Source organism: Phyllostomus hastatus, unplaced genomic scaffold (genome assembly GCF_019186645.2).
Source record: "Phyllostomus hastatus isolate PE091 unplaced genomic scaffold, TTU_PhHast_1.1 phas_contig_196, whole genome shotgun sequence".
Taxonomy (NCBI): Eukaryota; Metazoa; Chordata; class Mammalia; order Chiroptera; family Phyllostomidae; genus Phyllostomus; species Phyllostomus hastatus.
In genome coordinates, this window is record NW_025333709.1 from 14,644,880 (window position 1) to 14,668,940 (window position 24,061).

The 24,061-nt window shown below is 49.1% G+C and overlaps 1 protein-coding gene across 1 annotated transcript in view; it reads right to left on the minus strand.

Annotated features, from left to right (window-relative positions):
* Positions 1-24,061, minus strand: part of SEL1L3 (SEL1L family member 3) — a 96,036-nt gene that overhangs the window by 41,990 nt on the left and 29,985 nt on the right. The window contains exons 7-11 of the mRNA XM_045834544.1: positions 18,960-19,092; positions 17,282-17,414; positions 15,642-15,770; positions 2,263-2,474; positions 892-1,071 (exon numbers count right to left, since the gene is read on the minus strand). Of these exons, the coding sequence (XP_045690500.1) occupies positions 892-1,071; positions 2,263-2,474; positions 15,642-15,770; positions 17,282-17,414; positions 18,960-19,092 (787 nt within the window). The remainder of the gene's footprint in view (positions 1-891; positions 1,072-2,262; positions 2,475-15,641; positions 15,771-17,281; positions 17,415-18,959; positions 19,093-24,061) is intronic.

Genomic DNA, 24,061 nt, shown 5'->3' on the forward strand with positions numbered 1-24,061 from the left:
TCTCAACTCGCCCACCTCAAGTGCTAAGACCATCAAAACATCTTAAATCCGTTCTGGAGGAAGAAGATATATAAAACACATTCCAAGAGGCTAACCACATCGTGCGTGGTCTACTCCCTGGATACAAATCTCCATCATCTGCAGGCAGCTTCCCCTTTATTCTTACACTGTCTCCTTCGCTTGTACCTTTTCATTCACTGTCACTCACACAAGTATGGAAACCAACCATTGGTGGTCTAAGGTAACACACTGTGTCTTGTGAGTGGATGTAAGCCATTGATAGCTTTGCCCCAAGAGTCAAACAGATTTAGAAGCCTGCAAAGTTAGGGACTGGAGTTAATGCAAACATCACATGCTGTCGATTACCCGGGAGCACTGGGCCAGCGAGGCTGACCTGATGGGGACAGATGCTTCTCTGGGCATCCAGCAGTGGGAACAGAGCTCTGATGGAGTCTGCTTCCGCATGTCATTGACCCCGCTCGACCGTTACATATCGATAGGAGCCCTGGGTTAGTGTTCCACCCATGTGACTCAAGGTCCCCTAACATCTCTAGACCCACGATGTCACACAGTCATGGAGTAAAGACAAGATGCCTAAGTTTCTGGTACACCTTCTCTTGCAAAATCATAATCTGTCCTTTGTATACAGGTCCTCCCATTCACGAAAAGTTTTTCACGCGTAGATGGAGGATGGTGCCTACATTGAGCCTGAGAGCACAGACAAGAAATATGAATGGGAGAGTATAAGAAAGTTTCTCTCTCCATTCAGTGACGCTCATCCTCTGGAGGCCGGCAGATATGGACAGCCACAGGTGCAGACACTTCATAAAGAAATTCAGGAAGTCGTGGTAAACAGGGCCACGACCACTTCCTCCTGCCTGGCTTTCGTACCTGATCTCCTTGCAGCGTGTGCTGGTCGAGGGGTGTCTTGGTGGCGATGTTGCTGTAGTAGGCGTAGGACAGCTCCCAGTCCAGGGGGTAGTTATCCACGCCCTGGAAGTGTTTGTACCCAAGGTTCATTGCAGACAGCCTCTCACCGCCCTGGCCTCCAACCAAACTGTACAACATGCCCTGTGGGGAAGAAACGGACGGTGTTCACAAGATTAGAGGTAAGGGTCATAAAACCCTGCCACTGAACGGTCATCTGGCCCCATCCCTGTACGCGACGATCCCAGTCATTCCCGAACACGTTAACATGCCTTGATAGTATCTTTAGAGAAGAAGGTACAGCGGCTTTCTGAAGGTTTACGGACTCCCAGCTACCTGCCCTTCTAAATGTCTGATAGCTTAAAATTCCTTGACCTTTGCTCTTCTTCAGTGACAATGGGGGCCTTCCCCTGACCTCTCACAGTGTCTTCGCATTCCCGCCGACTGTCCTAGGGTCCCTGGTCTGCTTCAGCCACGTCACCTGTGGCCAGACGGCCCCGACCTCATGCTCTCAGAATGTTACTGTTGGGAAGTGTCTTTTGAGATCGACTGGTCCAGAAACCTTATTTCACAGTTGAGGAAACAGAAGCCCAGAGAAGTAGTGTCGTTGCTCCATGTCCAATCAGCCACTTTGTGGCAGAGACAGGGCTAGAATCTTCTAGACTATTCCACCTTTGTGGGGACTGCCTCAGGGACTCGGGAAAGCATGCTGTCCATCAGGAGCTTCTCTAAGCCAGAGTCATGCACGAAGAAGTCAGTGTTCCTACACGGAGCCACCTGGGCACGTCCAGACAGCATGGCTCCCCACACCCGGGACGAACAAGTCGGGAAACAAGGCGACCAGGGACCATGTGGCGGTACCTCCACAAACATGATTCCAAACGAGACCCGAGTTGTGTCACAAACTGGATCCAGAACCGAAAAGGAAGCTGCCTGGTGCAGCTTTCATGTTGAGGGCTGGACGTGCCAACACGTGGCTTTGAGGCCCAAATGACCTGACTGGCTAACAAGTCATGGGCTAATGGTCCCACAGCCAGAGCAGTTGCAGGGATTGGGGAAGAGGCGCCCGTTCCCGAAGGGCTGGGATTCTGGAAAGCCCGGCCCAAACTGTCCCTTAGCGTATACCAGTCACGTCCCCAAGCCCAGCAGCAGTGGGGCAGGGGGGCACTGAAGGCAGGAGCCCCTCTTTAACACAGCCCTAGGGTGTTGTTCTTGACTGTCAAGATTCCATTCCTGGGATCGTGAACTCATCCAGCTCCACTGGGGGCGTGACAGCATCACTCTGCAAACAGAGCGTGGGCAATCGATACCCCAGGGTCCCCTGAAATACTCTACCTGCAGCTGGTCCCGAGGCACATTTAATCCAGTTTCGTAAAAGACCGCGAGGTAGTAGGATGCTTTATGATATCCACAGCAGCTGGAATCCATCAGGAAGGGCATGACAGAACTCATTTGGTGAAGACCATCCACGCTGGAGAGTCTCTTTACAGCCTTTTCAAATATCAGCCCGCCGATTTCCAAAAGAGATTCATTCGGGTGCCTGGGCCCTGTAAGCAACACAAGTCACAGCCCACACAATTAATTACCACGGGATCGGCGCGGCTTTAGAAAGAGGGAAAAGCCAATTAAACCACCTAAGTTATTAATGTGGAAGGTTCTGCAGTGCCTTGAAATACACCCCCTTCCGGGGAGGTAAATCAAACCCTCTGGGGATGCCACGTTGTCATTCTGTAAATAGCTTTTTCCTTTGGCACCAAATGACAGCCCAGCATCCTGGGAAAAAGGATGTGCCTTATTTAGCTGAGGCAGCGCCTCGAGAGAGTAATTTACTCGGTGTAACTCAGCACCAAATCAGGACTACCTAAACTTCCAGAGGATTTTTTCCCCTCTAAGACTCTCTGAAGAAGAAAGTGTTCTATTTCAGAAATAGTTCCTAGGTGCTGCTCTAAAAAGTTGAGCAAAAGAAACTTATTTTGAGATGCTTCCCTACCTTTTGCCTCCAGTTTCCATAAATGCAGTAACAAGAATGAATCAACTGTTACCGAAGGCTTACGAAATGCCAAATACCGTGTTAGGTGCCTTGTGCGACTTACGTCAAGGAAGCCGAACGATTTTGTGAAGGGGGCACTGTCATTAGCGTCCTCCTTTTTTCAGAGGAGCAGACCGAAGCCCGAGAGGTCAACCAAACCCTCTAAAGTGACAAAAGTTGGCAAGTGGCAGAGCCAAGCTCTGAGTCCAGCTTGCCAGGCCACAAAAGCCAGAGTTCCTACTCACTCTGCATCACCGGCCACACCCCCACCCCCATCAACAGGCCACCAGGTGTCTCAACAAGTGCCTGGCCACCAAGGTAGAGACGTCGTTATGCAACTGCTTTAAGCTATATGATACTTCCCTTTACCTAATCCTCCCTAAATCTGATGAACATTTTAAGCCCAAGCTAGCCCGTTATATGGCCCTATCACGTACGTGTTACAGTCTTCCAAAGTCTGTCTCCACTATTCCTGCCTCTCGCTGACCAATTCGGACAATGAATATTCGCTTTCTCTTCTGTGCTCTGTTACAAAAGACCACGTAGGATCGCACACATACTATTGACACCGACAGAGAGATGGTTAATTTATTTCAGACTGAAGTTTTAACTGCCTAAAAACTATGTCCAACATTTTCCTTTGATTTTCTTCATTTTCTCCAAAATTAAAATAGTATTGGCAACTTTAGGGGGCCATAAGAGATTTATTTTATGAGTACTTCGTAAGGGAATGGAGAGACGGGAGTTTCCGATGGGCGGAACCTTGAATGGGAAGATCTGAGACTGGGTTGCTTTAAGGGCAATTCCCTCCCAGGGGTCCAAGCTAAACATACACACCAGTGAGAGCCATGGATGAAACTGTGAAACCCAAGCTGTTGGCTAGGAGCTGGTGCCAGTCCCTCCCAGCACACAAGCTGGCTGTCCCTGAGAGGTGGCACGTGCCGTTTTTGGCTAAGCCGTGGGGAAGGAGCCCACCCACCCCCTACACCCAGTGCTAAGAAGCAGATCTCCTGGAACTCTCCGCGCCAGCCCCCTTGGGTTCCCCAGACAGCCGCTGGGTCTGCCTTCACTCTCTCCATCCCAAGTGGTAGGTGCCAAGAGAAAAAGTCACCCTACTGCTGAACAAATGGAATTCACTCCTCTGTCCGTGTTTTTTAATCCCTAAAGAAATAGTGGCTTCTTATAAGAAAAAGAAATCAAACAATGCAGATTTGTATAAAAGAAAAACAGAAGTTCCCTCTCTCCCAATCCTTCTCCCCCTCTCAAATTAAAACCCATTTATTCCCAGAAGATTTCAAAATAGCACCCTTTTATCATTAGATGTAGTCATTTTTATATGGATTTTGCTTCAAAAGTACAATAAACTCCATTAAAGTTTTCTTCACTAATTTTAAAGTGAGCTGTAAACAGGCAGAATGTATTATTCTAATGAAGAGTTTGAGGAAAAAGCTGCTGCTTCTGGATATTTTAATAAAAATCATTATAAAATAAGAATGTTTAAATAAACAAGTAATTCAACATGTTTTCATGTCAGGAGTAGCAAAATAATTGTCATAATTTAAAAAATTATTCTCCCAATTCTTCTTTAATAGCAAGGAAAAACACTGTTGAAAGCTTGGTGCCCTGGCTGGTGTGGCTCAGTGGACCGAGTGGCAGCCTGTGAACCGAAATGTCGCCGGTTTGCTTCCCGGCCAGGGCACATGCCTGGGTTGCGGGGCAGGTCCCCAGCTGGGGGCATGTGAGAGGCAACTGATTGGTACATCTCTCACATACTGATGTTTCTCTCCCTCTGTTTCTCCCTCCCTCCCACTCTCTCTAAAAGCAAATAAAAATAAAATCTTAAAAAAAAAGCATGGTGTGCATGCTTCTAGAAGTTTCCTGTGCACAGACAATAATCTACACATGCACCTTACTGCGTATACACATACACACTTTCTTCCCCAAAAGCCCCTACAGATTCTGACCCTCAACCTTTAGAAATTAACCACGTCTCATGAGTATCAGTCCATGGCTCTCAGAAGCTCTTTCTAAAGCTTCTTTCTAAAGCTTCAGTAGTATCGAGTTCTATAGCAGCGCCTGCTCTAACCAGTCCTCTATTTTTAGACTCCTGGATTGTGTCCAGTGGTTTTGCTATAACCAACAACATGGTAGTGAACGTCCCTGAACACTTCTCTCTGCTCATCTGTCGGGATACATCTGAATAACAACACCCCTTCCACCGGGAGTCTGCAGATCTCATTCTGGATCTTCCCTCTGCGCAGCTGAGAGCGTGCCATCCCACTCCACTGTTAGACAGGGTACGGATCTTCACCAGAGGCAGCGCGCCTGCAGCACTCGGATGGAGTGGCAAAATAAACCCTTCTTCTGCTTATTCACATGTTTACTTTTAAATACATACTATCTCAGATGCCCCTCTGGGCACATTCAGAGCGAGGCAACGGTAGTGTTTCGTTAACGACTCCTCCCCACCTCTCTCGCTCTGCCAAACCCCTAAGATGACGAGTTTTGCCTGAGTACCCACGAACACGGACCTTGTGGGCTCAGAGGAGAGAAGCGACTCCAAACCAAATGAAGCTCCAAACGAAACACTTGCCCTGCCGACCCCTGGCACGGAACCCCAGACATCATGAGCGGGAATGTCCAGGTAGCTGGGCTTGCTGGGGAACTGGGGGCAAAAGGGAAATCCTTCCCAAAGCTCTAAGCCTTAGCGCAAAAATACTTGGCAGACTGAAAACGTAGGCGGGTTGAAAAGGCTTCATTAGTTCTTTTACATATTAAAATGAACTCCTCACCCCAAATATTACCAGCCAGTATTTTCTCTGCAAAAGACTCTAAACAATTTTCTGTACTAGTGAACATAATTTAAAAGAATACATTTAAAGTAAAACTGCTCCTTTCCTACATTTTTAAAATTTATTGATTTGAGAGAGAGAGACAGAGAGAGATAGGGAGGGAAAGATGGAGAGAGAAACCAGCTGAGCCACCCAACCAGGGCACAACCGCTCTGTTCTGCACATCCTTTAAAGTTCAAGTTCTGACTGCAGCACAGAATCAAAGCCAGGATGACACTGGTGATATTGCAAAACTGGTAATTTTAAAACCAGTCTAATGGGAACTATTAATTTCACCCATCTGGTTTAGCATATGCATTTTTTTTCTAGTCGGTCTGTAACTAAAAGAAACACATGCCTTGTTTATGGAGATTAATGGTGTAATGAAAAACAAACAAAATAGAAAAAAGGAGACATTTCCCCCATTTTCTCCTTTCTGCAGCAGAAGCGAAGGAAACAACAGGCAGTGGGGCTGTGCGTTAATCCTCGCTCTTTTCCAGGTAGCGCCGCATTGTCTGCCTTCCCCTTTGTTCTCCTTTACAGCAACACCAGGAGGCGGCCGGGTGCGTGCCCGTCGTCGTTCAAAGAGGCAAAAAGCAGAAAATGAGAAAGTAGCCACTGGCTGAAGGCGCTGGCATGGGCACCTGATTGGGAATTCGGAAGGAGAGAGACAGACTCATTTCTTGTGAGAGGAACGGGGACCTCGATAGGAAAGTCATTTTTAGTTTCAAGCTTCCGAAAGGTGGCATGCATCCAAAGTAGAAGTTGGAGAGTGGGGAAAAAAGTGAAAGGAGAGAATGTCATCTAACCAGAAAAAGAATATCTTCACCAAGTTGACTAGTTAAAACAACAACAACAACAACAACACACAGGGCGTTCCTCATTTGCATTCTGATCAGGTGAGCCCCACTGGGTCTCTAGAGACCTAAGGAGGTGGCTGAGTTCTACCTCCAAAGTAAGCGTTATCTGTACCTTGCGGTGCTGTGCCAATTTTCTGGTTTTATACATGGAATCTCTCTCCCTCCCCCGCCCCCCATCCCCTCCTCCCCAGCTCAGTACTGTCATCGGGAATTATCTCGGCAGGAAAAGTGTGGTCCTTTCTTTGTGCTTCTGTGAATTTAAAAAAAACCCCAACAACTATAATGTATGCTTTCTTAAGTAAAAAAAATGATGGTTCTGCACCGAACAACAATGCAAATAGCTCTTAAAGGACACAGCATCCGGCATTATTAAGTAACATCATTTCCATGCTCTGCGTTTCAGAGTCTCCAAATAAACATTGCAATTGTCGGCAAAAATGAAAAGAGTTAAAAACAAATTAGAGCAAAGCCAATGCAGCCAGCAGCCCTCAGGCATACTCGTCCCAGGCACTGGGCACAGCGAAGCCTGGGGCAGGCGTCAGGCCCTGGCCCTGCCCACAAACACAGATGGTGTCAGCCCTGGAGGGCGAGCCCACCCTCAGACCTGGCCTTCTTCCGAGAACCATTTGCTGGCAGACCTTGGACTTCCTGGGGCCACAGTCACCAACTCCTGCGGGCTCAGAGGTGCCTGTGCAGGATACAAGTGCAGGGGAGGGGAAGGGAGCAAGCCGTTCTGGCCTTGGGGAAGACGTCTGGAGAGGCTGGCCCTCTCACCTGTCCTTCCCTGCCTTCAAGCCCCCCCCCCCCGCCCCCCCCCATCCCCCCTGCCCCGGAGTCTCTGTGTCCTTCCTCACTCCTTCCACCACCAGCTCTCCGGCCTCAAGCACTGCCCCCACCCCCGCCATTGTCATTCCAGCCTTTTATCAGCCCAGTTCCCACCACCTCTTCTCCCTAGATGCCAGAGCCCTATTCAAAGGGTTTTTGAGTTCAAAGCATTCCATTTTGACAAAAAAAAAAGTGACAGGAGAGCAAAAGAAATAGCCAGCACACCTCTTAAATAGTGAAAAATGATGCATACTGAAGTACTACCATCCTAATATTAGAAAAAGCCAAATGCTAATAGGGTGATTTCTATGCTCCACCAGGAGCCCTTTTCCTGAAGAACTGGAGGTTCCCCAGGAAACGTGGAAGAGGCTGACTACCAGGTGACTGACCGGGACAGTCCCCTGAAGACCTGAATGTGGGGTCTGGCGTTGGATGCCACCCGGCACCTGGCCAGTGGTGAACCTGGGGACAGAGCAGCACGGAAGAACCCCCATGCCAAACAAGGAGATTGGGATGCAGGGCCGCAGCCCTGGAAGGGGGCGGGCAGGGAATTCTGCAGCATCTACATGCACTGTGGATAGCCGGCTGCCCCGGGAGGCCTGCCACCTTCAATTCAAAGGCATGCCAACTCTGGGAGGCGAGGAACAGGCCCTGTGGTACTTCAGAGGGGAAACCACTGGAGGGGACAGCTGCATTTTATACCGGGTTAGCAGATCAGCTGTCAACGTGTGAGAAGCCTCCCTCCCCCGCACTCCCTCGCACTCCCTCGCACTCTCGGCAGAGGGTTGTGTGTGGGTGGGCTGGTCTGTGCTTTTCATTACGGCCGCCCCAGGGCCCAGCACAGTGCTCGCGGGCACCCCACACACAGGTGCTACGTACCTAGGGGCTGTTTTACATGTGGGCACCGGCACATCTCAGCGACTAGACTGCAGATGGATGAAAGCAGGAACTCTGGGGGCCCGCATTTCCAGAGTTCTTTTGTAATGGGTGTGCGCAGACTAAGAAAAAGTCTGGTCTCCTTTCATCGCCGGGGAGAGCTGGCAAACAGGGTTCTGGGAAACAGAACTGTTTGTAGATGTGTTTTCAGAGCCAGGACAGCGGCTTCTGAGAGGTAACAGGCTAAGGAGTGTGTAAGGGATGAGAAAAATAGAGCGAGGGGCAAATAAACCTACAGAACTCTCAGTCTGCAGGGGTGTCATCGCTTGGTTAGGGCAGACCTTGAAGTTGTGTCTCCCAGAAGTCAAACTCCCTGTTCCTTTAGTGACTCACTGACCCAACAAAGACTTTTTTTTAGTACTTACAATGGAATCACTTATTCATTCAGAGTCCATTCAGTTACTCAACAAATATTTACTGAGGGTCTGCAAAGAAATCCTAGCTCCCCTTCCTGTTGTCCAAGCTCCACTGTGGAATCAGACGGGCACACCAACCACGAGGCAGCCAGACAGGTACCGTTCAGGGGAAACTGGCACAATGGCAAGGGCAGCAGGCGAGATGGAGCCATCTGCCTGGAGGGCATAAGATGCCATGGGGACAGCATCTGAGTCCGGACGTGAAGACTGTCTGCAGGGCAGGTGAGCTGAGAAGTGTGGGGGTGGAGGGCGGAGGCGAGGTATGTTCTTTGAGGACATGGCGCAGAAACATGCTGTGCAGGGTCCTACGGAAGAAGAACGGCTAACCAAGCAGCTAACATATGCCCAGCACTGGGTAGACGCCGTGCAGAACGAGAAGTGTATGTGGGATACTCCCACCGCACGCACTGCCCTCAACGAGCTTGCAGCTGAGCGAGCGACAGCGTCACCTCCAGGATCAAGTGGCTGTGCATGAGGGCAGAGCGAGATGAGCTCTATTCGGGCAACCCCGCCCCACATATTCACACGGCGTCTTTCCGTCCCCGGAGCGCTTTCAGAGACATCATGTCACTGTATGACGTCATTATTCTTACTCGCTATCAAACCAGACTTTCCCCAGTATGTGAGTTCTAAACAGAGGTTACACCTCACACCCATGAGGCTGGCTACTATTTAAAAAAGAAAGAAAGAAAATAACAAGTGTCAGCAAGGATGTGGAGAAACTGCAACTCTTGTGCACTGTTGGTGGGAATTTAAAATGATGCAGCTCCTGTGGAAAGCAGTACGGTGGTTCCTCAAAAAACTCGAGGTAGAGCTTCTGGCCAAGATGGAGGTGTGGGGAGATACACTTTACCTCCTTGCACAATCAAAAGAAGGATAATGACCAATTCAAAAACAAAAAGAGAACCATAACTGCCAGAAAACTGAACAGTATGAAAGTCTGACAACCAAGGAGTTAAAGAAGAAACATTGACCCAGACTAGGGTGCCGAGACAAAGAAATATGACCCAAATGAAAGAACAGATCAAAACCCCAGGAAAAAGAACTAAGCAATGAGGAAATAGCCAATCTATCAGATGCAGTGTTCAAAACACTGGTGATCAGGATGCTCATAGAAATGATTGAGCACTGTTGCAAAATACAGGAAGAAGTGAAGGCTATGCAAAGTGAAATAAAGGAAAATGGACAGGGAACCAACAGTGAAGGGAAGGAAACTGGGACTCAAATCAAAGATTTGGAACAGAAGAAAGAAAGAAACATTCAACCAGAACAGAATGAAGAAACAAGAATTCAAAAAAAAAATGAGGAGAGGCTTAGGAACCTCTGGGACAAATTTCAATGTTTGAACATCCAAATCAGAGGGGTACCAGAAGAAGAAGCGAAAGAGCAAGAAACTGAAAACTTATTTGAAAAAATAATGAAGGAAAACTTCCCCAATCTGGTGAAGGAAATAGCCTTCCAGGAAGTCCAGGAAGATCAGAGAGCCCCCAAAAAGTTGGACCAAAGGAAGCCCACACCAAGGCACATCATCATTACATTACCCAAGATTAAAGATAAGGAGAGAGTCTTAAAAGCAGCAAGAGAACAGGAGATAGTTACCTACAGAAGAGTTCCCATAATACTATCAGCTGATTTCTCAAAAGAAACCTTGCAGGCCAGAAGGGGCTGGAAAGAAGTGTTCACAGTCATGAAAGGCAAGGACCTACATCCAAGATGACTCTATCCAGCAAAGCTATCATTCCGAATGGAAGGGCAGATAAAGTGCTTCCCAGATAAGGTCAAGTTAAAGGAGTTCATCATCACCAAGCCATTATTACATGAAACGTTAAAGGGACTTATCTAAGAAAAAGAAGACAAACAATGTGAACAGTAGAATGACAACAAACTCACAACTATCAACAACTGAACCTAAACCAAAAACAAAAATGAAAACGCTAAGCAAACAACTAAACAGGAATGGAATCACAAAAATAGAGATCATATGGAGGGTTATCAGTGCAGAGGGGGAGGGGAAAGAATAAGGGAAAAGGTACAGGGAATAAGAAGCATAATTGGTAGAAACAAAACAGACAGGGGAGGAACAGCATAGGAATAGTACAAGAATAGCATAGGAAATGGAGAAGCCAAAGAACTTATATGTACAACCCATGGACATGAACCAAGGGGGGGTGGGGGGATGCTGGAGGGAGGGGGCATGTAGGGCAGAGGGGGATAAAGGGGAGCAAAAAAATGGAACAACTGTAAAAGCATAATTAATAAAGTACACTTAAAAAAGTCCAAGGCAGAATTATCATAAAATCCACCAATCCCACCTCTGAGGATATACTGAAAAAAACGGAATGCCAACTCTTGAAGAGATGTTTGCACAGCCACGCTCACAACGGCACTGCTCGCAATAGCCCGGAGGTGCAGGCACCCAGATGTCCATCACAGATGAATGGACACACCTACGTGGTTTACATACAATGAAATACTATCCCGCCTTAAAAAGGAAGACGATCCCGACACATGCTCAACACAGTTGAACCTTGAGGACTTCACACTAAGTGACAAATGTTGTGTGACCCCACTCATCCGAGGCTCTGGAACAGTCAAGTTCACAGGCGCAGAACCTAGAATAGTGGTTGCTGTTCTAAGGGGGACGGGAAGTAGTTGTTTAGCGGGTACCTAGTTTAAATTTCACAGGGTGAGAAAGTTCTAGAGAGCTGTTAAGCAACAATGTCAATGTCCTCAACACTACTGAACAGAACACTTAAAAATGACCACAATGGGGAATTTTATGTTATTAGTACTTTGCAACAGAAACCATGCACGTATTTTAAATCACAGTGCTTAGCGAGGGCGTAGAAACACTTGGGGTGATTCTCTCCTGGAGGAGGAAATACAGCGCCCCCTTTGGGTACGCGGAATGGTGGGGACCGCTCCTGACCTCCCTTGGCCGGAGAGTAGAGGACACTCCGTCACATGCTTTGTGCTGGTTGCTGATGAAGCCCAGCTTCCGACTCTCCAGCCCCGCGAAATGTGCCCGCGGCCCCTTAGAAGTGTGCTGCTGGCTCACAGTGAGAGCGGGTGACCCGCCGCGAATCACGCCGTGCGGGGAGCAAGTGCTCTGGAGCCGAAGCGCGTGTGCGTGGCGGCCTGGAAGTGGCGTCGGCCAGCTCGCCGGGGAGCGGCTGCCAGGGAAAAAGACGGCGCTGTCGCAGAGAACCCGGAATCACAGGCCACCGTCTCACACTGTCTTCTTTTTTCCTTTCTTCAAAATGCCAGGAAAAGGCAACTCCACACAGTGATTCCCTTTGTGCGAATGAGGGGAGTTGGTATTTGCATCATAGCTACCTGCATATGAAGAGGCACGGCCCCATGGCTGCTCCGCCCTGGCGCGCAGACGGCCCGCGGTCAAGACTCGTTTAGTGGACGAGTGCATGGGGAGGGGTCACGGGAGGGACGTAAGAAATTCCTCACACGGTCCAGTCCCTTACCTTGGGGTCAGCACCTGCTCGGTTCCCACAGCAAGAATTCCAAGCCTCCAACATCGGATACTCGCATCCATCCTCACAGCTTATCTCAGATGTGAAAACCGTAATATGAGGAGGAGGAGGATGACCTTTATCAAACGTCCCCCAGCCCACAAAGTGGACAGCTCCGGGCGGCCGCGAAAAACAAGGCAGGCACAGTGCCTATTAACTAGCGTTGTTCGAAGTTCTCCAAAGCCAGCCAGACACAGCAGGCTGAACTTGGAAGGAAGGGTATGTGAGAAGCCAGGAACGGATGCATCGTCACACCAGTCTTACTACTATTCTTTTTATAGATCAGAGGAAAGACGTGTTAGAAAATATGCACTTGTTTTTCACCCTCAATTTACTAAGTCAAATTTTCTGCATTTCTCTCAGCCTGGTTGGAAAATGGGCACAGCGTCGAACACCCACCTCGCCAGCGTTAGCAGGAGGATGCTGGGACAGCCCCAGGCGAGGGCAGTGTGCCAGGCAGAGATAAATTTTAATGAGATCTCTGTGCCCTACCTCTGCAGAGGCCGCCCCACTCCTCATGGGCAGGACTGCGTAAACCAGAAAAACGGGTGGAAGGCAGAGTCGGGGGGCCTGGGGTCGCAGTGTTCGTGGCCAGCCTATGGTAGGGCAGGGTCGCTGCACCATGGCCCAGGGAGTCTTGGGGACTGGGAGCTCATGATTTGGGTTTTTAATTAAATTTCATCTCCAGACTTGCACGGAGAAGAAAAATGATTCTAAATTCTTATAGACAAAACTTCTGAGCTGGAAAAAGAACATGAAAACATTCCATTGAGAGTATTTACTTAGAAAAGAGGCGTGAAAATGATTCACTTGTGTTCCCCATCAGCAAAACCACATTTAAATATGATCAGAAATCGCATAAACCCCATTTTGCCTGCATTACCCAGCATGGCCCTCCCTCCCCTGTTCGCCTGTGTTGCAGGGCGGCCCCGCCACCGCCCAGACATCCAACAAAACCCGGGAATCGTCTCTGCCCTGCCGGTAATGTCTCTAACGCTTACATGACAGTAGTTCTCAACCAGGCATGGTCCAGCGATGTCGGAGGACACTTCTGATTGTCACAACTCGAGCAGGGAGTTGTGGGAAAAAGGGAGACAGTGCTACTGATATCCAGTGGGTGGAGGCCAGGAGCTCGGCCAAACATGCCACAGTGCGTAGGACAGACCCCACACAACAAGGATGGTCCAGCACAAAATGTCGACAGAGCCAAGGGTAAGAAACACTGCTTACAAAGAGCTTACTATGTGTTGTTAGACTGTTCTGAGAGAGGTACCGCTGTCCCCTCATGATGCAGATGAGGAAACTGAGGCGCAGAGAAATAAAGCCACTTGCCCAAGATCACACAGCTTGTAAACCGGAAGTTAAAATCAAGAGCCAGGCCAGCCGGGCCACAGAGGCTGTGCTGTCACATGACCCTGCACAGCCTCCCCTGCCTGACCCTGAAGGAGTCCTTCAGGGCCAGCCTCACTACAGCCTTTGTTAACTCTATCCATCTGTCCTTTTCGGGCCTGTGTCTTCTCCCGCGGGCCATCACAAAGGACTCCCTGCTTCCAGCTCCCCTGCTTCCCTCAACCTCCCACTGCTGTCAGAGTGACCTCAAAGACCCAGAGCAGGTCCCACGTGTACCCTCTGCTTGAAACCCTTCCACAGGTCCTTGTCACCTACAAGGAGAAGCACAAACTCCTCAGGATGGTGTCCTCCCTCTCCAGGCCTTCTTCTGCTTCCCAACCCCCCTGCACATCATCGGGACTGCTGTGCCGCCCCTGCCTCCCTGCAGCTGCTCTGTCTGCAATGCCCACCCCCACCTCACTTATCCGGTAAATGCCTACTGACCCTTCAAGAATCAGTCCCAGCGTCACCTCCTCCAGGAAGCCTCTCTGAACACCCAAGCCCTTCAGGTAAATAAAACTGACCATTCCCTCCTTTTGCCATGTCTTTCCACAGCCTTTATTCAATGGCATAACCTTTTTTTTTTTTTTTTTTTTGCCTTCCAGTCTGTCCCTCGAGGGCAGGGACCCTGTGTTGTCTTACCCACCTCTGAGGTCTAGCCAAGTAACTAAGCGGCCGCTCAGCAAGTATCAAATGAACAGAAGGTGAAACATCCTGTATGGACTGAATTCTTTCCAGAGAGGGGAGAGGGGGCACTATCTGCAGTGGAAATCTACCCCATTGAACACTGCCATTGTTAGCGAGTTCTGACACGAAGAGGTCAGTTTCTGCAATGCTGTATAACAGCAACACCATGGGTTGCCTCTGACCACTAAGATAGTTTCCTTCACCCCGTCTTTGCATCCCCTTCCCCAGGCTGAACATCTCCAGCTTCTCTCCTCTTCCTAACAGGTGTGGTTTCGAGCGGCCTTGTGGCCTTATAGGGTGTACTAGTTACTGAGCAAAGCCAAATCTTGATGGGAGAAGCTGGCTACATGTGGGAAGATTCTCAAGATGCTACATAAAGTGTACTCTAAATCACGGGTCTCAAGTGTAGGTGCCTTTGGGCCAGGCAAGTAAGATCCACGCAAGAGGTAAGCAGGTGGTGCTGGAATACAAAGAGGAGAGGCTGTGGACAACCCCCGCAGGCCCGTGCCGACCACGGCCACACACCTCCAGGATTGCTGCCATGTGGGCCAGGTGGCCGGGTCTTTGAAATTTTTTTTGAGAAAAGCTAAAAATTTGCATCATTACACAAGGTTTTTGAATCTGGTAACTATTTTTTTTTAATTGGCAACCATGTATGTGCCACACCAACCACATTTGGGGGCCAGCTCTGGTTGTAGGCTGTCCAATTGTGGTCTCGGCTTTAAACAACGAATTGCTGGGGCCTTGGCCAGTGTTGCTCAGTTGGTTGCAGCATCATCCAGTCACCAAAAGGTTGTAAGTCTGATCCCCAGTCCGGGCACGAGCCACCCCTGGTCCGGGTGTGTGCCATCCCCAGTACCAATCAATGCTTCTCTTTCACATCAATATTTCTCTCTCCCCCTTCCTCTCTCTCTAAAAGCGATGAAAAAATGTCCTTGGGTGAGGACTAAAAAAATTTAACCTAAAAAAAAAAAGAATTGCTCAAGCGATTCCTAAATATAAGTTTTTGTATTTAGTGTTGGAAATGTGCATAGATATATTGAGGGCTGTGGACAAGGCAGAATTTAAATTTAAAGTTAAGCTAGAAGACTAGGGTTAAAAATAACTTGGAGGCATAAATCACCACAGAGGGCGAGCGAAACAGTGGGAAAACAGGGAGGCTTCCCAACCGGCGTCCAAATGCAAGGCAAAGACACAATTACCCATCAACAGACCTGTCTCCAGCAAGGCCTGGAGCAAGCTGGAGTGCTGGGCTCTCCGCTCCCGTTCCCAGGGGAAGGCTCTGCACGTCGGGGGTCTCCCGTACCTGCGCCTCAGGTCCAGGTAGGAGTTCTGCAGGTCACCTGCAGGACAGGGAAGCATAAGTCTCACCTCTCTCCACCCCTTCGTCCTCAGCGAAACTAGAAATAAGGGGTCAGATGAGACGTTACTGGCTATGGGTTGGGGTGCATTAGGGATTTGAAATTGGTACGATGCTTTTGCCTTGAGGTCACACATTCAAAGCCAAGTCCGAGGGAAATGTGCCAAAGTTGCTGATGGCTGTTGAATAATTCTGCAGAATGAGCAGCTGGCCTCGGACTGGCCCCCAGGAGGCCAGTATCTAGGCCATTTTGTTGGCAGTGTGAGCCGAGGAGCAAAGTCCAAAGACCCCCAGGGAGTCAAGGCAGTAGACATTAGAAAAATCTCCCCAAGGCCCCCAAACAGATCAGCATGCAAGGCTGGGCTTCCAACTCAGGCTATCTCTCCTGAAATTTCATCAGTTATCGAAATCAGTTTCTTTCCTGTTCAGGATATTACTATTCCTATATATCTTCCCCCTCTCTGACAGCATCGTATTTTCTGGATGACTCAGCGGTGAGAGCAGCAGCTGGGGACCAGTATAGCCTATTCTTAAATTGAATTGCAGAAGCGCTGCCTTTCCACGTTTACCTATCACCACCTCTAATCACTCCCTGGGACTGTCTTTACGCAAACCCTATCGGACTGGGGTATGTTCAAGACGCATCTGTTCAGTCCTCCGTGGCCTGAAACAGGAAGTTCAGCTCTGGAGATGGTGAGATATGTGGGCAGGACTGAAATACGCAATTTGCTTTTGCTGATGGCAAAGGCCCCACAGGAACTTCTCTTCCAGAAGAAACATATGTGACTAACTCTACTGCCACCCTATCAGGCAAGAGGATCCACAGCACAGGGAAACTGATTAGCGCCAGATCCAGGCTGGAACAGTGGAAGACAAGACCAAGTTTTGCAACAGATAAACAAACACCCCATATGAGTGAGAAGATGTCCGTGCACATATGAGCAAGGCACGAGAGCAGGCGATTTGAAATTCCTTCCTTCTGTTGCAAATTACCAACATCTTCTTCCTGAATGAGTCGATTTCAAGGATTTAAAAAATAAAACCGAGCCCCGAACAACAAAGTCATTGTTCAACATTTCTGAAAGCTAATATTCAGATATTAATGGTCCAAGACAAAAGTGCACCGATGGGGAAACATTTCTAATGATTAATTTATTTTCCAATTCATTTTTATTTTCTTAGGTTGGCCTAAGATCCCATTATGAATGGGAATAATGAAACTCGAGGCCCGCAACACTCTCATTTGTATTCTTAAACTAAATCGCGTCTGCCTAAAGCTACGAGGCAGGTTGGGCTGCTGTGGGCTGCGGGTCCTGTTGGAATCCAGGGGGAAGGCACACTTTCACTCGCATCCACCTGCGAGTGGAGGTCATGCTTCTCCCCATTGGTCAAGTCACAGATGTTCCCTTTCAACCCCGTTAGAAAGAAGCCAAACATGTTGACACAAACAAACGCTCAGAGCCTGAGGCTGCTCTCCTGAAGCTCAATACTCACATGCTTCTTGGCTCCCGGCCCCTTCCGTTACTGCAGATGTGTACACAGACACTATTTCTTGAACCTCTGCACACCTTTCATAATATAGCTTGATTTGTTCAGCAAGTTGCTTCTCAAGGAGGGGATTAAAAATCTACAAGAAGGAGAGAAAATCGAATGAGCAGGTATTGTCATCCAGCGCCCTTTGGCACCGGGCAGGCTGTGTCAGGCTGACGTCCTTCTCCTGCTGGTCCCCCAGCTGGCTAGTTTGCTCTCGGATCATCCGATCCGGGTCTGCAGAGGGAGGGTGTAATCCAAGGACCTGCTGGCTCTGGCCACTTCCTTCTTGCTCCTTTTCGGGCCATCTTCTCCTCTGCAGAGCTTCTTAAATGTCAGGATTTCTCAGAGACAAGGCCTCCCCCTCCTCTTGCTCCCCGCTATGTGCTGTCCCCAGAAAATCATACCCAGCTCCCCTTCAGTTCTCAAAGGACACTAAGTCTACCTGTGCTGAGCCAGCTGACCGGCAGCCCTTCTCCCGTTTTCTTCTGCTTGGCAGGCTCCTCCTCAGCCTCCAAGGGCCAGGTTCCAGGGCATCACTTCAGGGCGGCTTCCCTAACACTGAAGCCCCCCCTGCCCTGTTTGCCTATGTCCCCACTGCAGGGCTCCCGAACACTGTGCTCCCATCTGAGTCAATGCAGCTACCACATTCCTTCATGACTTGTCTAAGAGAGATCAGGAAGCTCTTTAAGAACAGAGGCCTTACCTCAACTCAGTGGTTTTCAAAATACAGACTGTGTCCCATTTACAGGGCCATGAAATCATTTCAGTGGGTTGTAACAAGCAGTGATTTTTTCGTAAAGTGGAACACAAAATATCGGAGTACACTGAACATAACAAGAGTATGTAGGTGCTCAATAAGTATCAGGTCTCTCCACAGGGGTTCTAAGGTGCACCCATGGGTGGCAGGGATTCCCATTTCTCCTTAATGGCTTTGTCTAGTGACTCCTGCTTTTCCCAGAACAACCCCCACAGGGTCACGGGAATCAAAGACTGCTCTTGGTTCAGGTGTTCAGGGATCTCCCTATGCAGGCAGAAAAAACAACTGCTGTGAAGGCCCCTTCGTGGGTCAGCGCTGCTCCCTGGGGCAGCAGCTTGCTGGCCTGGGGACCTGGCCAGCTGCACCTCTAGGTGGACTTTGGATGTGAGACCATCCAACAGCACATGCAGATCCACGTACAAAGCCCTCTAGGCCAATCGCCAGAGCATGAGTGGGGCCCGCGTTTCTGAAGGGAGCCGTGAAAAGAACCAAGAGTCTCCTCTGCTGGAGTGGCTCCTCTTCTGCTACTTTAAATAACAGCGTATAGAAGAAGCTCTACCAAACAACTAAGACTCTGTCCTTTCATTAGCTTAATCACTGGATAGGCAACAGCCTGATAAAAACCTACTCTATAATTAAGCCAGTGGTTATTAAAACAGAGGAAGTAAATGGTTTCCATTTTATGAGTACTAAATGAACCAAACGTTAACAGAAATCTATTATCGCGTTAGCTAGGGGGAGAGACTCAATATGAATAATGTTGGAGGACAGAGCTGATGAGAGATCCAGCTTAAATAAATCTTTTGTTTACACAGGGTTCTGGGCCCCTGAGGCACAGGCCCGTGAGCACCCCCCAACTTCACCTCGATCCCTGGGGCTCACCTGAGCAGGGTGCAGCGCGCGGAGGCGATAGTACTTCAGGGGTCCGAAAAACCCCGTGACGCCGGCCACATACCTGCTCCCTCCAACAATGAAGCACCCTTCAGTGTCATTATAATGGAAATCCTCCCGGAAGCTGCAGGAAAACACAAAGCCTTTGTGTTTGAACCAGATTTTTAAAGAGACTTTTTTGCTGACCCTCGTTGACTTACCCCAAATTTCCACCAACCCTTCACTCTGAGTTCCAGCTGATGAGACGGCGGTGGGGTCGGGCGGAGTTGGGCTAGGGTCCCAGCTCTGCTGTGTACCGGCTGTGTGACCTTGGACCCTTTGCTTAACCTCTCTGAGACTGTTTTCTCATTAGTGAATTAGTTTCTCACTTAGAGGATTGTTAAAAAAAAGTTAAGTGAAATACAAGACATAAAATGTCTAGTCGAGTGCCTGGCTCACTGTCAAAAAGGACCGGCTGTTGAGATGAGTGAAATTGTTTGGAATTATTAAAGTTATTTGAAATTGCTGGTTGTAACTGGAGCTATTATGCTCTCAAAGGAAAAAGAAATTGTTGAATGGATAGACAGTATCTGAGGAGGAAAACCAAAAAACATATCCTACTAGATAACTTATGTAACAACGTATGTAAATTCAGGCTCAGGTGGAAGAGGCCACAGCAAGGTCAAAGGTCTCGACCAAAGACAAGAGGTCAGCAGGGGGGACCCGCTGCAAGTCCACGTTGTCCTGAAAGACTCAGAGGGTCAGGAAGGAAAACTGGGCTAGCACGAATAAAATGCCCGGAGTGGCTCCTTGCAGCATGGGTAGCATTCACCAAGGCCTGGACAGCTCCAGGGGTTCTGTCCGGGGAGGCTGGCCCACACCCATCCCCCGGGCCTGGCCGTGAGCTTCTCCACCACACTGCTGCAGAGGACATGGGGCTCTGAGTGCGGACCTGGAGGGACCTCCAACACACACTGTGAGGTGAAAAAATAAGAATAAAAGTGCAGAATAAAGCGTATACTTTTTATCTAGGAAAGAGGAGAATGGGTGTGTGTGTGTGTGTGTGTGTGTGTGTATACATTTGATATTTGCATAAAAACTGGGAAGTACATGCAAGAAACAAATCAGTATTTCCCCATTGTGCAGGGTAAGGGGGTTAGGGGATGGAATCGACGGGGGCAGGGTTAGAAGCAAGACATCTACCTGTACACCTTTTCACACAATTTTGATTTTTTGTAAACCATTTAAAAATTCCAACAGGAAGGTGCGATCAGAACGTATGGGAACGGCAAGGGGGAGGGGCCGAGACGGGCACCGAGGGAGAAGCCAGGCGGAGAGCGAAGAACCGGGGACCGTAGAGGGCAGAGGGCAGACGGAAGTGGAAAGGAAGAGCACAAACTGTCAGCAGGCGGCCAGGAGCCCGGTGAGCCATGGGGGCGAGGGGCCAGTGTGACGCCTGTGAGGACAGAGCAGGCTGCCCACGGATGGGCATCCCAGGAGAGGTGATGGACTGACCGCTAGCAAGGAACCTGCCCCGTAGCAGGGACACCTGGCTGGCAAGGAAGACAAGAGAGGGACGAGAAGGGCACTTGTGGATAGCATCGACTGACGGCAGCCAGAGCAAACCCTTAGCAACACGCTCTAGATAAGCAACTCACACGGAACAGAAGCTTCCTCTCCTGGTAGTTCTCTTTGCAGAATTGAAAGGATAGGAGAAAAGACGATGGTCTCCCCTCACCCCCCTTTTCAGGTGGGACCTCTGAGTTATTATCAGAGCTGTGAATTGATTCTGTTTTTTTCAAGGTCGTGGAAAGACTTGAACCACCCTCCTGAGACAGCACCTGGCACTCAGTGGATGTGAAGCCGCTTCTGCAGTGAAAGGTCCTTTAATAGAACTCTGTTTAACCAGCCCGCCAGCTCCCCCGATGGCCCATCCCTCAGCAGGCCCGGTGCTGGCTTACTGGAGCCTCAGTCTTCTCACTTTATCAGAGGAGATAATCCCAGTACTTAGCTACAGGCTGTTGTGAGGATTAAATGAACTAGTATCTAAACAAAGCATTTAGAACAGTCCCTGGCACACAGGAGGCTCCATAACTTCACGGTTATTATTACTAACCTAATCCAATGTGCAACTTTTGCTACCGTCTCATGAGTTACATGCTTCGTACGAGTAAGATGTGTGTGTTCTCAAACCTGATCGTGCCAACCGTATGGCCGTTTCATCGTACCACTGAATGAAATACTACTGTGTTACCCAATAAAATAGGGCTGGGGCAGAAGTCATTCCTTCTGTAAAAATCGAGTTGAATACTTTGGGTAGACTCAGTAAAATAACGGTTACTAAAAAAGGTATTGGGGCATTAGGGCAACCGTTTGGAAACAGAAACTGAGGACACGGATTTGGGGCTCTGGTACTTTCACAAGTGGCCTCCTTCTCTTTTCATTGGGAGAAACGGAGACTGCAGGCCATTTATGCAAGAAGATCAGAGAGAACGCCAATCAAGAGATTCACACCCACCGGAAAGGCTCTCCATAGAAAGAATGGCAAATGAATGTACGTTTCTCCTTTTTAACTAAAATAAAATATTTAAGGTATGATTTTTAAATGATCTTTGCTTTAACTGAGGTCTTAACTGACCAATAAATTACTTGGTCTCCATTGTACTGGATTGTAGTTCTAGTTTTTATCACTGTTAGGATATCACCAAATAGATTTCCCCAGCATGGTCTCCGACATTTCTGTGCTCTAACATCCTCAGTGGCTGCACAGAGATTGCTCGTCCTGTGCACGGCCCAGTGGTCATCCATTTCACTGACATAAAAGCTGAGCTAGACTCTTCCAGAGCCCAGGATGGTCCCTTTCAAAAACGTCTGACACGCTGGCACACTGACTCGTATCTGGACATCAGAGCCTGCCCTAGTTTATTGCTGCAGAGTACCGGCGGCCTGGAAGAATGGGCCGTGGGCGACGCTGTCCAGCAGACCTCACTCAGAACCAGGAAAGAGTTGTCCCCTTCACTCAGACTAATTCTCATCTCGAGTGTCATTTCCCCAGGCCCTGCCCTCAATGCTGGCCCCCTCGCCATCTTCTCAGGCTGCCTTATTCCTTTCCTTCCCAGCACTCACCGCCACTTGTGATTTCACATTTATCTGTGAATGTCTTCATTGAAGATCAATCACCCCCACTAGGCTTTTTGGTAGGGGCTGACTGTATTTAATCCAAGAGTCCAGCACTGTGCCTGGCATGTGGTACACGTGCTGGATGCGTGAATACATACTGGATGGACAGATGGATCGATGGACAGGCTGACGGGTGGATGGACGAAAAGACGGACGGATGGGTGAATTCGACACTACACAGGCCTGCAGTTGCTGCCTGCCACCAAGTGTTACCGCAGCCTCTCCTTCGAGAGCAGCACTGCACTTTCGAGCCCTCAGTGATGGACCGTTCTCGACCAACACTGAGGGAGAGCGCTACCACTGTGTGTGCATTTTGAGACCAACTGGAAAGGAGGTTAAAAGACTCTCCCTGGATCCCCTATCAACATCTGGAGTGTTTAGTTCACCGGCTTGGCCCACTCTGAAAGTGGGATTCCAAGCATCCAGTCACAGGGGATGCCATGGGCCCGGTGTTCCCTCTTCAGCTGCTCTGTTGATGGGGGAGGCTCCAGGGATTGGGGCCGGGCCGCTGAGGTGGTGGTGAGGGCACCCTTGGGTCTGGGCACCGCCAGGGTCCCCAGGTGGGGAGTCGCTTCAGTGCTCTAACTGCGACTTTGAACTGCTATGTCCCTGGCAGTCGGTCTGCGTGTCTGTAATCATCTGTGACCATACTGATTTTGTCTTCTCTTAACACAGTGACATTCTGTTCATCATGGATTCTTTACATTAATTTTGTATATAGAAAATAATTGCAGGAGATGTTATTTACCATGATTACTGTCATGAGTTGAATTGTGCACCCCTTGAAAATTTGTATGTTGATGTCTGGGCTCCCAGGACCTCATCACGTGACCTGACTGGGAACTGGGGCCATTGCAGAAGTGTCGTTAGTCAAGAGGGGGCCATACTGGGGTCTTGAATCCCGTATGACTGGTGTCCTTATAATCAGAGGACATTTGGACAAAGGCAGACACGCACACGGGGAGAACGCCACGGGAAGACTGGAATTATGTACCTTAAAGTCAAAGAACCACCAGAAGCTGGACAAGGTGCAGGGATCAGACCCTCCTCTGGGGTATTTGGAGGGAACATGGTGCTGCTGAGACCTTGACCTTGGACTTCCAGTCTCCAGAACTGCGAGACCATAAATTTCTGTGGCTGAGGCCACCCGGTGTGTGGAACTTTGTTCCAGCAGCCCCAGCAAACAAATACACTACGAGGTTTTTATAATTTTTGCTTCTCTTGCCTCACCTTGATCCCAGCCCTGGATCATACTGTGATCTAGGATGGAGACATCCAAGATTCACCATGTCAGCCTCTAGATTTCTAGGATTTAGGAGACAAGGAAGCTCTTACATAAAAAAGGTGAAAAGGGGCCTATGAAATTCAATCGGTTGTCATAAACGTCCTGGGGTTGGAGATGGGTGACAGGGGAGAGAGGGGAAGGTATTATTTTAAACTTCATATCCTGAAACACAAACCCCTAATTTCTGCCGCCTCCTTAGCAAAATAGGGCAGTCAAGGGGTTTGCAAAGAGCCACAGTCATCCGCTCGCCCAGAGCAAACACCTCAGAGGAGAGCCCACGGCCCCCTGCCACACGGCCACACGCAGGCCCACCCACTTCTTGTGGGCAGGTGCAAATCCACCCCGTGCACTTGAAGACATCTCCTCTGGTCTTAGGCCTCGGCGTCCGCACTACAATATAGCTTTCAAGTCACCCCTGACCTTTTCTTTGCAGGCTAAGGAAGACCACTTCTTTAGCCTTTCTCTATAACTCTAATCCTTTAATCCGGCCATAAAAATAAGAATGGTTCTGCGGGCCCAGGGCCTAAAAGGAGTCAGCTTGGCTTCAGTGTAAACAGACATGGCAGGTGGCGGGGAGGGGAGGGACGCAGAGCACGTGCCCTTTTATTCCCCTGTCTCCTCCCGTTTGCCTTCCTTTCCATCGTGACTG